Source organism: Cervus canadensis, chromosome 11 (assembly GCF_019320065.1).
Source record: "Cervus canadensis isolate Bull #8, Minnesota chromosome 11, ASM1932006v1, whole genome shotgun sequence".
NCBI classification, from domain to species: Eukaryota; Metazoa; Chordata; class Mammalia; order Artiodactyla; family Cervidae; genus Cervus; species Cervus canadensis.
The window spans coordinates 58155251-58173390 of record NC_057396.1 but is presented as its reverse complement, the minus strand read 5'-3'; the positions used below and the strand labels follow the sequence as shown (position 1 = coordinate 58173390).

The 18140-nt window shown below is 37.2% G+C and overlaps 2 protein-coding genes across 2 annotated transcripts in view; both read left to right on the top strand.

Annotated features, from left to right (window-relative positions):
• The first annotated feature begins 6917 nt into the window (after nt 1-6917).
• CCDC73 (coiled-coil domain containing 73) overlaps nt 6918-18140 on the top strand; it is a 151001-nt gene continuing 139778 nt past the window's right edge. Inside the window, exons 1-2 of the mRNA XM_043481470.1 lie at nt 6918-6929; nt 7087-7185. The gene's annotated coding sequence lies outside the window, so the exon portion shown is untranslated. The remainder of the gene's footprint in view (nt 6930-7086; nt 7186-18140) is intronic.
• On the top strand, nt 8752-9121 carry LOC122449632 (60S ribosomal protein L39). The gene has a single exon (XM_043481472.1). The coding sequence runs from the start codon at nt 8805-8807 to the stop codon at nt 8958-8960; it is 156 nt and encodes a 51-aa protein (XP_043337407.1). The 5' UTR covers nt 8752-8804; the 3' UTR covers nt 8961-9121.

The window sequence follows — 18140 nt, the reverse complement described above, 5'->3', positions numbered from 1 at the left end:
GCATTCCCACCAACAGTGTAAGAGGGTTCCCTTTTCTCCACACCCTCTCCAGCATTTATTGCTTGTAGACTTTTGGATAGCAGCCATCCTGACTGGCGTGTAATGGTACCTCATTGTGGTTTTGATTTGCATTTCTCTGATAATGAGTGATGTTGAGCATCTTTTCATGTGTTTGTTAGCCATCTGTATGTCTTCTTTGGAGAAATGTCTGTTTAGTTCTTTGGCCCATTTTTTGATTGGGTCATTTATTTTTCTGGAATTGAGCTGCAGGAGTTGCTTGTATATTTTTGAGATTAATCCTTTGTCTGTTTCTTCATTTGCTATTATTTTCTCCCAGTCTGAGGGCTGTCTTTTCACCTTACTTATAGTTTCCTTTGTAGTGCAAAAGCTTTTAAGTTTCATTAGGTCCCATTTGTTTATTTTTGCTTTTATTTCCAATATTCTGGGAGGTGGGTCACAGAGGATCCTGCTGTGATTTATGTCGGAGAGTGTTTTGCCTATGTTCTCCTCTAGGAGTTTTATAGTTTCTGGACGAATGACCAATAATCACATACTTCACTGACATCAGGTCTTACAATTCAACCACAAAAATTGCTGATATAGAGACTTCCCTGGATGTCCAGTGGTTAAGACTCTGTGTTTCCACTGCCGGGGGCCTGGGTTTGATCCCTGGTCAGGGAACTAAGATCCCACATGCTGCATGGCTCTGTCAAACACTACCAAAAATTTGCTAATACAACAGGAATAAAAAAAATCTCAAGAAGATGTGGTAGATATATATAATGGAATATTACTCAGCCATCAAAAAGAATGAAATAATGTCATTCACAGCAACATGGATTAGACCTAGAGATTGTCACACTGAGGGAAGTAAGTCAGCCAGAGAAGCAGAAACATTGTATGAATCCTTGTATTTGGAATCTAAAAAGACATGATACAAATGAACTTGTTTATAAAACAGAAACAGACTCACAGATTTAGAGAATGAGTTTATGGTTGCCTGGGGGGAAGGATGAGGGAAAGGGATAGTTAGGGAGTTTGGGATGGACAAATCCGCACTGCTATATTTAAAATGGATAACCAACAAGGACCTACTATATAACACAGGGAACCCTGCTCAATGTTATGTGGCAGCCTGGATGGGAGGGGTGTCTGGGGGAGAATGGGTACGTGTATATGGATGAATCCCTTTGCTGTCCATCTGAAACTATCACAACATTGTTAGATGGCCATACTCCAATATAAAATAAAAAGTTTAATTAAAAAATTAAAGTAAAAAAAGTCTCAAGTTTATTTTGACTTGCAGTTCTTTGAGGGACTACAGAAATGGTCATCTCATGGGTTCTCTTGCTACATATAAAAGAAAATTTCAATTATCACTTAAGGCAAGTCTACATAGTTGTAACATAAAAGAATAAGGTGTTAGAATTTACCAGGTCTTGTTAAATATTTAAAAAAAAATTTTAAAAATTCCATAGATTTAATTGATCTTATATTGTGCTAAAGTTTTCTCTGATCCTTCTCAGAATTCAAAGTTATAATCAGCATACCTGTTGCTGTGTTCTTTGAGATTACTTATATTTTTATGCTTTGAAACAGTATACTTATTTTTTAAAAGTTTGCATATATTAATATACTATGTAGTTTTCTAAATATTTGACATTTCAGAATGATTATTTCAAAGTTTTCATTACTATAAATAGCACTGCTATGAACACCGCTGTACAGTTGTTATTCTTCCTTCTCCTGTTTCCATGTGATTATTCTCCTTGAAATGTTATCTCAAAACTGGGATTACTAGGTCCTAATTCTAATTGTTAATTGTTGTTAACATAAGTGCATTATTTTAATCAATTAACTACTCTTATTTTAAAATAGGCACTTCAGTTGAAACCAGCTGTTTTCCATTGAATCAGATGTCTATAGAGAATATTTTAGAAAAGGAGAAATGGCAAAAAATTTTCCAAAAGTTATTTTAAATATTTCTTCTAGGGACAAGTTATATTTTATATTTACCAACCATTGAGAAATCTGCATTGAATTATAAGAAGATCCCTTGTGGCTCAGCTGGTGAAAAATCTGCCTGCAAAGGGGGAGACCTGGGTTTGATCCCTGGGTTGGGAAGATCCCTTGGAGAAGGGAAAATCTACCCACTGAAGTATTCTGGCCTGGAGAATTCCACGCGCTGCATGCAGTCCAGGGAGTCACAAAGAGTCTGACACGACTGAGCGACTTTCACTTTCACTTTATATGGAGATCAGAAGTCATTAAATTCAATTCCTTAACCTCTCTGAACACCTTAGTTTCTTAATGTGCAAAAGGTATGTAGTAACAGTGTTGTTGTGGAGACTGAAACAAGATAATACATGTGAAACACTTAGCTCATTGTATGACACAGTAAATTATCAGTATATCCTAGGCATTATCAGAGTATAGCTGTTATAGTTGGCATATACCAGAGTGAAGGGTTGTATTCCATCCATTCATTTATTTGGCATTTATGTGCCAGGCATTGTTTGAGAATTTGGTATGCAAAAATGAACAGAACTACACAGCAAAGGAAACCACTGACAGAATGAAAAGACAACCAACTGAATGGGAGAAGAAATTTACAAATGCTATGACTGATAAGGGGTTAACATCCCAAGTATATAAACAGCTCATACAACTCAACATTAAAAAAACAAACTACCTGATTGAAAAATGGACAGAAGACCTGAATAGACATTTTCCCAATTAGGACATGCAAATGACCAACAAGCCTTTGAAAAGATGCTCAACATAGCTAATCATCAAGGAAATGCAAATCAAAACCACAATGTGATATCACCTCACACCAGTCAGAATGACTGTCATCACTATGAACACAAATAACAAATGCTGATGAGGATGGGGAGAAAAGGGAACTTTCATTCACTATAGGTGGGGATGTAAATTGGTGCAGCTACTTTGAAAATAGGAGGGTTCTCAAAAAACTAAAAATAGAACTATCAGTTCAGTTCAGGTCAGTTGCTCAGTCTGTCCAGCTCTTTGGGACCCCGTGGGCTGCAACACGCCAGGCCTCCCTGTCCATCACCAACTCTGGAGGCTACTCATACTCATGTCCATTGAGCTGGTGATGCCATCCAACCATCTCATTCTCTGTTGTCGCCTTCTCCTCCTACCTTCGATCTCCCAGCATCAGGGTCTTTTCAAATGAGTCAGCTCTTTGCGTCAGGTGGCCAAAGTATTGGAGTTTTTTCAGCTTCAACATCAGTCCTTTCAATGAACACTCAGGACTGATCTCCTTTAGGATGGACTGGTTGGATCTCCTTGCAGTCCAAGGGGCTCTCAAGACTCTTCTCCAACACCACAGTTCACAAACATCAATTCTTTGGCACTCATCTTTCTTTATAGTCCAACTCTCACATCCATACATGACTACTGGAAAAACCATAGCCTTTATTAGATGGACCTTTGTTGGCAAAGTAATGTCTCTGCTTTTTAATATGCTGTCTAGTTTGGTCATAACTTTCCTTCCAAGGAGTAAGCGTCTTTTTATTTCATGGCTGCAGTCACCACCTGCAGTGATTTTGGAGCCCCCCCAAAAATAAAGTCAGCCTCTGTTTCTACTGATTCCTTCTAGACAGTGCTTTTTCTTTTTCCTTCTCCCAGTCTTTCCTCGATTTCCATTTGTCCACCTTGTTCTTTAAACTGTTTCTGTGATAGCTATCATAGAAAGACTTCCCTGGTGGCGCAGACAGTAAAGCGTCTGCCTATACTGTGGGAGACCCGGGTTTGATCCCTGGGTGGGGAAGATCCTCTGGAGAAGGAAATGGCAACCCACTCCAGCCTGGAAAATCCCATGGATGGAGGAGCCTGGTAGGCTACAGTGCATGGGGTTGCAAAGAGTCGGACATGACTGAGCGACTTCACTTCACTTCATGATAGATATCTCCTCACTCCTTTTATTGTTCTTAAGCAATTTCGATTACACTGTGAAGAGGCTAGAAATGATTTCTTGTAGTTTACATCTTAAACAGGGAACATCTCTACTAGAACACTCATTCTTCTATTTATTCATTCATTTAGCCCTGAGGATAGAGAGAGAAACACCACAATCTCTGTTCTGGAGGAGAATTTAATCTAAGAGCTATATCTAAGAATGTGGGCTGAGTAAAGTTCTTATCAAAGGAAAGAACAGACTTACTCATCTTTAGCCTCCAGAGAACCTGACAGAGTTCTTTTATCTTCTTCGGCACTCAGCCTTCTTTAGCTTTTTTTATAGTCCAACTCTCACATCCATATATGACTACTGGAAAAACCAAAGCCTTGACTAGATGGACCTTTGTTGGCAAAGTAATATCCTGCTTTTTAACATACTATGTAGGTTGGTCATAAAACATTTCTTCTAAGGAGTAAGCGTCTTTTAATTTCATGGCTGCAATCACCATCTGCAGTGATTTTGGAGCCCCCCCAAAATAGTCTGTCACTGTTTCCACTGTTTCCCCATCTAGTTACCATGACGTGATGAGACTAGATGCCATGATCTTAGTTTTCTGAATGTTGAGTTTTAAGCCAACTTTTTCACTTTCCTCTTTCACTTTCATCAAGAGGCTCTTTAGTTCTTCACTTTCTGCCATAAGGGTGGTGTCATCTGCATATCTGAGGTTACTGATATTTCTCCCGGCAATCTTGATTCCAGCTTGTGCTTCCTCCATCCCAGCATTTCTCATGATGTACTCTGCATATAAGTTAAATAAGCAGGGTGACAATATACAGCCTTGACGTACTCCTTTTCCTATTTGGAACCAGTCTGTTGTTCCATGTCCAGTTCTAACTGCTGTTTCCTGACTTGCATACAGATTTCTCAAGAGGCAGGTCAGGTGGTCTGGTATTCCCATCTCTTTAAGAATAAAGCAGTAATTTGAACAGACACGTGAACCCCAATGTCATAGCAGTGTTAGTTATAATTGTCAAGGTATGGAAGCAACCTAGATGTCCATTAATAGATGAATGTATAAAAAAGTGGTGGTATATATATATTATATACACACAAGGGCCTACTGCTCATGCATTAAAAAAAAGTGAAATTTTGCCATTTGCAGCAACATGGATGGGCTTGGAGGGTGTTACGCTTAGTGAAATAAATCAGACAGAGAAAGACAAACACTGTATTTGTATGTGGAATCTAAAAAATACAGCAAACTACTGAATACAAGAAAAAGAAACAGACCCACAGATAAAGGGGATAAACTAGTGATTACCATTGTGGTGAGGGAAGGCGGGGAGGGGCAAGAAAGGGGCAAGGGATTAATAGAGGTACGAACTATTATGTACAAAATAAATAAAATACAAGGATATATAGTAAAATACCGGGAATGTAGTCAATATTTTATAATAACTATGAAGAGAGTATGTGCTTCCCGATGGTTCAAACTGTAAACAATCTGCCTGCAGTGTGGGAGACCTGGATTTGATCCCTGGGTTGGGAAGATTCCCTGGAGAAGGGAATGGCTATCCACTCCAGTATTCTTGCCTGGAGAATTCTATAGACAGAGGAGCCTAGCAGGCTATGGTCCATGTGGTCACAAAGATTCGGACACGGCTGAGCAACTAACACTTTGACTTTCATGAATGGAGTATAACCTTTAAAAATTGTGAATCACTATGTCACCTGTAACATATAATATCATAGGTCAACTATACTTCAGTTTAAAATATTTTTTTAAAAGTGAACAAAACTAGTCTCTGCCTACATGGCACTTATGTTTCAGGATATAGACAATAGACAAACATACCATGTTAGCTGGTGATTGTGTTCCAGAGTCTAAAGCAAGAGGCGGGTGGCGGAATTCCCAGCAGTCCAATGCTTAGGACTCTGCTTTCGCTGCTGTGCCCCTGAGTTGAGTCTCTGGTGCGGGAACTAAGATCCCACAAGCTAGCCCTGCAGCTCCACCAACAAAACAAAGAAACTCAAGACCTTGTGGAAGCCCAATAGGGAAGCCAATAGTGCAGTTTATTACAAAGTTTCATTTCAGGGGCACTGTTTACATTAAAAAAAAAAAAAAAAAAAGGCAAGGGAAAGGGGTAGTAGGCTACATGTATGGGTGTTACTGTTTTATTTAGGGTAGTCAAGCAAGGTCTCCCTAAAATGGTGACATTTGGGCAAAGACCTAAAGGAAGTGAGAGAGTTAAAAGAGAGTTCCAGATAGACTTTTACCTGCAGATATGGTTAAAAATTTGAGGACAGGAACCATTTCTTTCAGATTTTGATAACAGAGCAAAAACTATAGATAGGAGGCCTGATATATATTGTATTCTATATTAGTTAGGTGCTGGAATAGGTGTCGTCATTATCTCTTTATTATTGCACTTAAAATCAACGTTTAATTTTTTGCATGGATAATACTTCCACCTGATTCAAACATAAAAAGTATATAAAAATCAGTGAGGGCTCCCTCTTTCTCCTGTCCGCTTTCGCAGTTCCTATTGCTCCTATTAGGTTTCACTTTATCTTTTCAAAGATTTTTTTTCTCTTCTCAGGAGGTCTCAGGCTGAAAACTTGAGATCATGCACCGTGACACACACGGCTGCCACTCATCAATCTCCTTGTAAGCTGATTCTGTCGGATGCTTGTCAGCTGTGAACCCGTTCACTCTCAGAAACACAAACAGGATCCCAAGATTTTTTTTTTTTTTTTTAACATGGATATGTAAATCAATACTTAGAGGGAACAAAGAAAAACATGGAACATCCAGAGATAAGTTTCCAGGAGCTTTCTCTTAAACACAACCAAACAAACAAAAAAAAAAATCAATCGTATTGCCCCAGGTGTTCAAGATTCTCCACCCTCGCTCAACTAGGGATCCAGAGGAATGAAAACCGGAAGTACTGTAAGGCGAACCGGAAGCATGGGGGCGACGGGGCGATAGAAGCCTTCGACTGAGGTAACTCGGAGTGGTCAATAGCTTGAGGGTGACTGTTTCGAGGCAGTCCCGATTCTTTTTCGCCTAAGGTCCATTTAAGAGCTTGACCTGCATCTCAGGCTGCTCAGGGTATTTGACTTGCCCCCAGGTCCCCTGATTTTTGCGTTGTGTCGTCTAGAATCTTCCACCCGCCAGACCTGGGAGGGTCCTGCACTGTTGGGCCGCTCTCTCTTTGGGCTTCTCGTGGCATTTCCTGAAAACGTTGTGGAGGCTGCAGGTTAGTACGTGGGTCTTGTGTGTTCGTTATAGGGAAGGGTAGCCGCATCCATCCTATATGTGTGCTTTAGGGTTGTTTTGTTTGTAAACATCACGTTTGCATTTTAGAATCTGTAATCATGTTGTCACTCTTGTGAAAAATTTAGGAGTTTGGTGTTCAAAGTATCATTTCAGACTATGATGAGTCTAAATTTTCTTTGGTGGATGTTACTTTGCATAATATTTGAAGTATCGTGCAAAAATTCTTCTAGGGCTGTGGGCAGTTACTGAAGTGCGTGCATTCTCAAGGAAAATTTCTCCGGTTTTCTGTATTCTTAGGGTAATTTTATTCTGAAGTGCTTTGCGCAAGCTGACTGAAATGGAGTCTCCCTGAGGAAATGGCTGGCCTAATCCTGATGATGTCGAGTTGTGGTTTTAAATAACTCATGTTACTGTCTTAATCTTCCTCTTAGCTTTACGTTTAGACAGTGATGTCTCTCAAGGCATTTATGGGAACCTTTATAATTAGTTCACTTAGGGGATTTCCTTGGCAGTCCAGTAAGACTCCAGGCTTCCACTGTAGCGGGCAAGGGTTCCATCCCTGGTTGAGGAACTAAGATTCCCCATCTGTTCTGTAAAGCATTTGATTTTGTATGTAGAAGTTACTTAATAAATTCATATTGAACCAAACCCATATACTTATTATTATGTTTCTTTGTTTTACTAAACTCCAGAAAGATTTGTAATGATCTTTAAAAAGTGTGAAGATTCCACTAAGGCTCTTCCCCTTAGATTTTTGTATTTTTGATTATTTGCTATTTTTCGTTGGTTATAAATGTCTGTGGCTTTTTTTGTTTTGTACCTTGAATGGAAAACCATTGCTGAAATATTCCAACATGAAAATCAGCAAATACTGTGTGGGTGGAATTTTTTCTGCAGGCCTTCACAGTTCTCTTTGCTGTTATCTCTTTAGCCAATTTGAGTGTTTATGATAACCCTACCTGGTTTCAGGGTTGGTTTGGAGTAGTTAGTGAATTTTTCAAAATTATATTTCTCTACTCGAAGATTTATGAAGTGTGCTAATACAACTTGATAGAATATTTTATTTTTTATACTGCTTCATACCATATTATGCTGGGAGGGATTGGGGGCAGGAGGAGAGGGGATGAGATGGCTGGATGGCATCACCGACTCGATGGACATGAGTTTAGATAAACTCCGGGAGTTGGTGATGGACAGGGAGGCATGGCGTGCCTCATGGGGTCGCAGAGTTGGACACGACTGAGTGTCTGAACTGAACTGAACTGAACATTAATTTTTATATCAGAGTGCCACTAGGTGGCAGCATAGCGTTTTTTAATAGTTTCTTTAGTTTTGGCTATGAATTTCATTACTCCTCCTGCTATCATAGTGCTATTCTGATTGTAGTAGGTATCTGTCATGCTGAATGCCAGGCACTGGACTAAATAGGCATATTATCTCACTTAATCCTAAACAACAAATCCCAAACCTTCCGACATAACTATTCCCATTATTCTTTTATCATCTGAGGAAGACGTGGGAAAGAGATTAAATAATAATGCAAGGCCTACTCTTTTCTCTTCTCCGCCATCCTATGTGCGGTTGAGTTCTGTCCGCACCATGTCTTCTCACAAGACTTTCAGGATCAAGCGATTCCTGGCCAAGAAGCAAAAGCAGAATCGTCCCATTCCTCAATGGATTCGAATGAAAACTGGCAATAAAATTAGGTACAACTCCAAGAGAAGACATTGGAGAAGAACCAAGCTGGGTCTATAAGAAGCGTCACATAAAAAGTGGCACACATGTTAAGATCACTTATTTAAGCAGCCGTATCACAGTGAGAACATCACTACTGTAATGCTTGGCTCCTGATGTTTCTTATTTCCTCAAAACTATCAGTCTGAGACCAGTAATAAATATGATACGTTACGTTGGAACTGTTATTGTATTATATGGTTTGTGATGACGTACTGAATAAATGCTCCTGTCAGGACACAGGGCTGTCCAATGATAGAAATGTTCTCTAGCTACCAAGTACTTAGAAGTACTAGTAAGTACTAGAAGCTAGTAAAGTAGGAACTGGCTTTTTAAAAGTTTTGTTGTCTTATGGTTCCCTATAACTAGCAGCTCTTAAACCTACTGTTACAGGAAGTACACATATGTGTCATCCTTGTACCTGAACGCAGCACCTTTTTAAAATAAACTGTTGGGGGGGGGGATGCCTTGCCACAAGACATGCAGGGTCTTAGTTCCCCAACCAGGGATTGAACCCACTTGGCTGCCAGGAAAGTCCCATAAAAAGCATGTTTATATGCTATTCTATGATGTGAACCAGGGTTTGGCAACTGGTCTCCCACCTGTTTTTGTATGGTCTGTGAACTAAAGCTCTGCATTTTTAAATGGTTGAAAAAATCAAATATTTTTGACATTTAATAAATTCAAGTTTACCTACCAAAAAAAAAAAAAATAATGCAAGGCCTATAAACTACAAGGCTGATAAACTATACAACTAGTAAGTGGTAGAGCAGAATTGGAATACAGGTGCTTAATTGCAATTTCTTGCTAGTCAAATTAAAGTTATTGGAAGTTTGACCAAGTGGTGAAGAACCGGAAATTAAAATGAGAAATCTGTGGATATTCTGAGAGGTGAGAACTGAACACTGTTTTTTAGTTTTTTGTTTTTTTTTTTGTGTGTGTGTGTGGATCATTTTTAACCTCTTTATTGACTTTGTTACAATATTGCTTCTATTTTATGTTTTGTCTTGAATTTGTTACGGTATTGCTTCTGTTTTATGTTTTGGCTTTTTGGCCTTGAGGGCATGGGGGATCTTAGCTTCCCAAAGGGATCAAACCCACACTCCTTGCATTGTAAGGTGAAGTCTTAGCTACTTGACTGCCAGAGAAGTCCCTGAACATTGATTTTGTATAATGTGCCTCAAGACAGTTGGAGGTGCATGGTTTCCAAAAGCCAGTGTTTCCTAAATTGTGTTCCAAGGAGCACTAGTCCTTGGAGATGCTTCAGTAAAAAAAAGGTTCCTGTAACCAGATATGCTCTTGGAAATTTCAATAAAGGCTCTCAAAAATCCTGCAGTAAAGAAACCTGTTTCACCCAACTTTTTTGGAATATTCCACATTGAAAAATACATTTTATGTGCAGGCCAATGTAAACATATATTGGGTTGGCCAAAAAGTTTGAGTTTTTCTGTAAGATGTTATGGAAAAACTCGGCCAACCCAATACTTACACCTGAAATAAAATGCTAAGATACATATGAGGAAATACTTACTTTATATTTTCTATTTTATTTTTTTCCAGTCTTTTTAAAAAATGGTAAATATCTGTTGATATTTATTCTTCGTTTAGTCCTGATAATAGTTGAATGATGAGAGGATGAGATGGTTCGATGGCACCACCGATTCGATGGCCCTGAGTTTGAGTAAGCTCCGCAAGTTGGTGATGGACAGGGAAGCCTGGTGTGCTGCAGTCCATGGGGTCACAAAGAGTCAGACACGACTGAGAGACTGAATTGAACTGAATAGTTGAATGAACACAGTGTTTCTTGCAGGGAAATTATTCTTGATAATAATTCAGGCAAAGTAAGAACAGAGGAAAAGTTTTATTGATGGAATTCCCCAAAATACATTCTTTGGAAATATATTCCCTGGAATATTGACATTATGAATAACCAAAAGGTGTTTCCTGGTCAAGATAAACTTGGGGGATTTAGGTTAAAGTTAAACCAATTCTACCTATACTAGTGGTACTGTTCATCTGTAAGATGAGGAGTTAGTATTCAGTGTTTTCCAGATTTATTTGACCATGGAACCTATTTTTAGAGGTTTACCTTGGTTACCATTAGAATACACTTTGGGAAATGATCATGTTGATAATTAGGGCCAAAATGTTTTTGTTGTAATGTATGCTGTATTTCAGGTGAAAATTTTTGTTGTAAATTACTCACCTAATTTTTATAACTTATTTATCCTATTTGCTGGTATTGACATGGCAGAAAATATGTCAGAAAGCCTTTCAGCTTCTTAGTTTTCTTCTTACCCATGGAAACTTTCTGTTAATAAGAAAAGTCTTTATGAAATTCTCTGGCACTGGTAAATTTCATATAAACTAAAACTTTTATTTTCAGTTTAAATTCAGTGAGCAGCAAATTTCCAGGTGTGTTAGAGTGAGCCATGTGAAGACATTTTGGCAATTTTTGTTTCATATTTGGGAACATTTGGAGTTTAGTTAAAGGTTAAGTGTTTAAGAAATATATAAAGGATTTTCCTACGTTTTATTTATAAGCTGACCAAAATCAGTGCTTATGTTCTTGATCCAAAGTTGTTTTGGATTAGTTGAATTTATGGTACCTGTAATAGTTTATTTCATGTTTGGTTCCATAATGATTGTTAGGGAGAGAATTTCCAGTTCTCTCTTTCACACATCTCAGACCATTCATTTTTAGAATTTCAGTATTTCTGACTTTACAGTATTTGTATATGAAATCCCTACTCCTTTTCTTAAATCAAGAAGAAATTTGGCTAAGATTTTTACTGTAAATAGAGAACATTTTACTCATAGTAGTGTAAAACATTTTCTGTAAGAAGCTCAGTGTTTTGGTAACTACACATAATTAATAGAAAATTAGAAGAAATACTTACCAGGTGTTCCCATAGTGCATTTCTCACTGGAGCTTAAGAAACCTGTAAACACAAAACAGTTAATGAAAAATAACTTTCGTGGCAGCATTATCAATTGACATAATATACAAGATTATGTGAACCAGACAATAAGAACAGAGCCGTATACACAGTAAGGTACTAATCTTATGGGCAGCAAGTACAGGAGCAGTTGGTGAAAAACAGATGTGTAAGAAAATTTTATGGAGGAAATGGAATTTGATCTGATTTTTGTTTAAATATGTTTAAACAGAAAAGTAGAGAAAGACGTTCTATGGTAGAGAGTTGAATGTGTGATGATGTTAATATTAAGTTCAAGTTCCTTAACATGGCTTGAATATCCTCAAGACCTGCCTGCCTGCTCTCTCTTTTTGTATTTAATCACTTGATCTTTTTTCTGTAAAATGTTTGAATTTCTTCTCTTCTGTCCCCTACTTTTCCTTGATTGCATGCATGCTAAGTCGCTTCAATTACTTATGACCTTAAATCTCACTTAATGTTTCATTTTGTGAAAAGTGCTTATTAACAACTTCCTTTCAGTGTCATATCTTTTTGCCCCTTCATACTCTTCATGGGGTTCTCAAGGCAAGAATACTGAAGTAGTTTGCCATTCCTTTCTCCAGTGGACCACATTTTGTCAGAACTCTCCACCATGACCTGTCCGTCTTGAGTGGCCCTACACGGCATGGTTCATGGCTTCATTGAGTTAGACAAGGCTGTGGTCCATGTGATCAGATTGGTTAGTTTTCTGTGATTGTGGTTTTCAGTCTGTCTGCCCTCTAATGGAGAAGGATAAGAGGCTTATGGAAGCTTCCTGATGGGAGAGACTGACTGAAGAATTGATGTTTTTGTTTTTAAGAATTGATGTTTTTGAACTGTGGTGTTGGAGAAGACTCTTGAGAGTCCCTTGGACTGCAAGGAGATCCAACCAGTCCATCTTAAAGGAAATCAGTCTTGAATATTCATTGGAAGGACTGATGTTGAAGCCGAAACTCCAATACTTTGGCCACCTGATGCAAAGAACTGACTCATTTGAAAAGACCCTGATGCTGGGAGAGATTGAAGGTGGGAGGAGGAGAAGGGGATGACAGAGGATGAGATGGTTGGATGGCATCACCGACTCAATGGACATGAGTTTGAGTAAACTGTGGGAGTTGGTGATGGACAGGGAGGCCTGGCGTGCTGCAGTCCATGGGGTTGCAAAAAGTCAGACACGACTGAGTGACTCAACTGAACTGAACAACCTCCTACTTTCCAAATCAATTTGTGTCAGTAAGAACTACCCTCCTATCCTTCACCCAAATTTGATTTCCCTTTACTCAGGTCTGTCTCATGAACTGTTTCTTGAATTCCTCAATAGACTAAAATCTCTCCTCTGAAGGTTAATTAAATCAGAGTTTTACAGCTAGAAGTAGCACTAGATATCATCTGCTTCAATTTGCTGTTGTACTTATAATTATTTGGGTAATGAGACAGGATATTTACAAATTAACAGTCAAATTATAGTTTAAATTTAGCTTAACATCCTCATTTTATAGGTGAATAAATGAGGCTTAAGCACTGTGTATTTTGAACCCTTGAGAATGAAAGTTGAAAGTGTTAAGTTACGTCCAGCTCTTTGGGACCCCATAGACTGTAGCCCACCAGGCTCTTTTGTCCATGGAATTTTCCAGGGCAAGAATACTGGAGTGGCTAGCCATTCTCTTCTCCAGAGGATCTTCCCAACTCAAGGACTGAACCCAGGTTTCCTGCATTGCGAGCAAATTCTTTACCATCTGAGCCACCAGGGAAGCCCCTTAGGAAACCCTTTTTTATCTATCATGTCTTTTATATCATGCCTAGTGTTATCTGTCTGGGTTTACACTTATTTGAATAAATGTTTTATCTACCTTTCCAGACTTCGACGATAAAAACCATTAACTCACATTTGTATCACTTGCAGTTTCTTGAACAGAGAGATGCATTTAATTATATCCTCTTATTCTTTGCTATCTCTATATAAGAAATCTAACTTAAAAAAATCCATAGTGGGCACTTTTTCCATTTTTCTTCATTACGTAATTATTCTTCCCTATGATATCCTTAAGATGTCTTAGGATATAAACACATATGTTTTAAGGTATCTTAAGATACATGTACAGTTTCAGGAAATACTTTCACCACAACATGCAGTGCAACAAAAATTGAGTGCCTGACTTTAGTAAATTATTGTATAAGGCAGTATAATGAGGGAGGTGGTCACTCAGGCCCTTTGCTCAGTTCTATGACTTGTACCTCTCAGCTTTTGTCCTATCTATTAAATATATGCTATGTAATTAGATGCTTTAAAGAAAAAAAAAAAGAGAATTGGCCACTAGTCTCACTACTCAAAAGGTAGTAGCTAACACACAGTTATTGCTAATGCAAGATAGAATGTGAGTGCAAATTTAATCAGTTCCAGTTTGGCACTGTGCAGTGTGAAACATAAAAAACCCTTTGGTTCTTCACTTTTAGAGGGAATACACTCTAGGAAATGTTTGTCATGATTATCATATTGTTACAAATGGTTCTGATGGAGTTAAGGTGATTTTCCAATGAGTCTTGTAGCAATCCAAGATTAATACTTAAATAGTGATTGTGTATTTTTAAATCCTGTTTTGTTCGTTTTTTCTCAGTCTTTTTCAATCTGTACACACTAGCTTGTGTGTAATTAATGAATGCAGTTTTCTATATATGGGCTCACTTTTTTGACATGTCATTCATGTTTCACACAAATATTAATAAATTACTTATGAAGGAGACATGCTTATAAAATTGATATAGCATTCAGTTCAAGTCATTAGAGTATTTCCAAGAATAAAAAGTATGATGAAAAGCTAGCTATGGGCTATTTAAGAAAAAAAAGGAAACTTGGAACTTACAGCTTTTTAGCAAAGAGTTTTGGGGGAAAAACTCTTGAAGTTTTAGTAACTGAAAAATCAAATTTTTGTTAAGTATTTGTAAAGCTGTTTTTGATGATTTTGTTTACACTCTGAATGTTTTAGCTAATGTCAAAGACTACCGATTGTTATTATGTGAAATGATAGTGTGAAATTGATGCTGTTATAGTATAACAATAAGGACGTGACTCATGTATTTTATGTACACATGCATTCAACTGTAGTGACAAATGGCTTCATGCTGTGTGATTAAATGCATATTAGCGTGTGCCCTAGGCATTTGATTATTACCATCTTTACTTCATTACATTACCACACTGTATGGCCATATAATTTATAAGATAATACACACATCACTTTGTTGCTGATAGGAATTATTCTGTTTTATGGATGGTGTCCTTTAATTTTGCCTTTCATGGATTATAAAATTGGTTAATATCTGCTGAAGTGAATCACTGGAGAAGCAAATAAAGATGTCGGCCTCGGGTCACAGTGTCATTTGTGATACTGGCAAAATCTTACAGGCTCATTTATCCCTGAACATGATTGATAACAGCACGGGTTAAATGGAGAGAGCTTCGCTTCTATTAGAGGATCATCATGAGTGAAGACCTCCCACTTAAAAGTCAGGCATGATGAGAAGACAAGAGACTATCTACAGGTCAAATTAAATAACTTAAATAATTTAAGTAGAATGACAGTGTAATTTGTCCATTCTATGTTATTACTCTGACCCCTATCAGAATTATAGGCTAACTTACTTTCTTCTGTAGAGTATTTAAAATGTAATTTTTAATAAACACTTATAAAGGTAAAAAGGCCTTTAGAGCTCTTAAATTGTGGTAAAATATATTTTTTATGTGCTTCTGAAAAAAAATCTTTTATTATTTTTTAAAATCTCTTTTTTAAAAACACTGCAATACTTGTCCTACTGAATCAAGTTATATGGTGAATGCTGAGGTAATGCTTTAGGCATTTTGTAGTATTATGACTTTATTTTAAAATATTTTAATAATGAAATATAGATAATGTAAATATAGTTTTTATTATAAAAGTGTATTTACAAATACTATCAATAAATTTATTATAATAAACTTCTATAAATGAACTATTTACAAGAGTTTGTTAGTAACACTATGATGCCAAATTTTAAAAATGAAGATACAGTCAGCATTTTTTAATGACTGCTTTCCTATATGGAATCATTGTTTGAGTTTAGCTATTCAAATTGTTGGTCAGGGTAGGGAAGCCCTAAGCATTTTTGGATAATAAGAACAGTATTGAAATGTGAGAATGTTTTGATCTGTTAAGAGTAAAATATGGGTGAAACCTCAAATTAAATATTACACGTCTCCTTTAAATGACCAAAGAGGTGTGTTTTGAGCATAAAAACATTCTCATTTCTTGTTCATTAGCTGTTGAACCCTTACTATATGCCAGGATTTTAATATACTACCTCATTTAATCCTCACACCCTGTGAAATAAGTATCCCTGTTTATAGATGAGGAAACTGAGACCCAGACACGTAACCTGATAAGAGACAGAATTTGAACCCATATCTGTTGGGGATTCTTAAAGGAATCTATAAAGGTGGATATGTTGTTTTCAAAGTACATTATAAAAATCTGTATTTTACCACAAATCTTCAAAACTAGTGTATTTCTCACTTTATCAAGCTGGTTGTGTCATATTGTGAAAGCTGTTTTCAGATTGCAACTCTCAGTAAAAAATACATTTCATGTTATGATCCAGCACACATACATGTGTTTGCTGCTGCTGCTGTTGCTAAGTCACTTCAGTTGGGTCCGACTCTGTGCGACCCTGTTGACGGCAGCCCACCAGGCTCCCCCGTCCCTGGGATTCTCCAGACAGGAATACTGGAGTGGGTTGCTATTTCCTTCTCTAATGCATGAAAGTGAAAAGTGAAAGTGAAGTCGCTCAGTCGTGTCTGATTCCTAGCAACCCCATGGACTGCAGCCTACCAGGCTCCTCCATTCATGGGATTTTCCAGGCAAGAGTACTGGACTGGGTTGCCAGTGCCTTCTCCGACATGTGTTTGTATTTACATATAATTAAGACAAAAGTTATGAAATTTCTCACATGTGATGATTGCTGGTATATTCTAATCTGTTCTTTTCTATTCTTTTTATGGTAAGAATTGCCACTTACAACTAAACTGATTTAATATCTCTCTAAGGATTCTCAATTGAAGTAATTCTGAACCAACTTTAAACATAGATGATAAAGTTTTTCCCTCCATTATAGAGTTTATGTGTACATTTCATAGAAAGCAGAACGAAGGGGAAAACATCAGTCATAGTTTGATAACTGAAAGACAACTGCAAATAACATTTTGATGTATTCTCTTTCAATGTTTTTTCCGATGGTATTTATATAAGTGTTGTTTTAACTATGATGGTTATCTTATTTTGGATCCAAATTTTAAAAATTCAGTGTTTTATCAAAGTTAGGTGTGCTTGTAATGGAAAGAATTAAACATTTTTTATAAGGTTTGTTCAGAAAAGCAGTAATCTCCCTTGCCATTTCCTCCTTTCCAGAGCAACTACTTTAAACTGTTTCAGCTGATTCTTTATACATTTACTTCCACAGCTGTAAATAATATACTTAGCACTACTACTACTACTTCATTTTCCCATTAGGCATTATTAAATGACTTTCCATGATTTTCATATTTAGAGTTATATTATTTTGACTGTGTAAATGCTCTTCACAGCTGAACCATTGTAGTATGCTATGATTATCTTTCCTTTCTTATATAATATTCTCCTGAATTCCATTGTTTTGTTTCCCCCATTCCTTAATTTTTAATATATTTGTCAGACTTTCTCATCAAAAGTCTGAGAAAACTTCAGACTTTTCTCAGTTATATAAAATTCTTGTTAATGACTTAAAAACAATTGATAATCTGTTAATTTCATCCTTTTGAGGAACTTTATACCAAAGGTTACTAAACAACTCCAGTCTGGACTGGTTGCTTTCTAGGTTTGCTGTGCAAGTGTCATCTTGCTATCTCCCTTCACCATTCCAGGAATTCCTTTCCTCTTTCTCTGTTGTATAGGGTCCCCTGTTTCCTGGATCCCATACCTTTCTCTTCTTCAGAGAAATCTTTTAAGTGGCTCCCTGGGAAAGGATGCAGGGAAGATAAATTTAAATTGTTTTGGACACTGCATGTCAGAAAAGATCTTTTACCTTCACACTTTGTGTGGCTGGTTAAATTACAATTTTGTAATGATTTCCCCTTAATGTTGAAGGCTAGGCTTCTTTATTTTTGCTTTCATTGTAGATACTGAAAAATTCTGATGTAATTCTTCTTCCTTTGTATGGAAAAAAGTGTTTTCCTTTT

Coding starts and splice junctions, on each gene's coding strand:
- LOC122449632 (XM_043481472.1), top strand. CDS start 8,805: ATGTCTTCTCACAAGACTTTCAGGATCAAGCGATTCCTGGCCAAGAAG.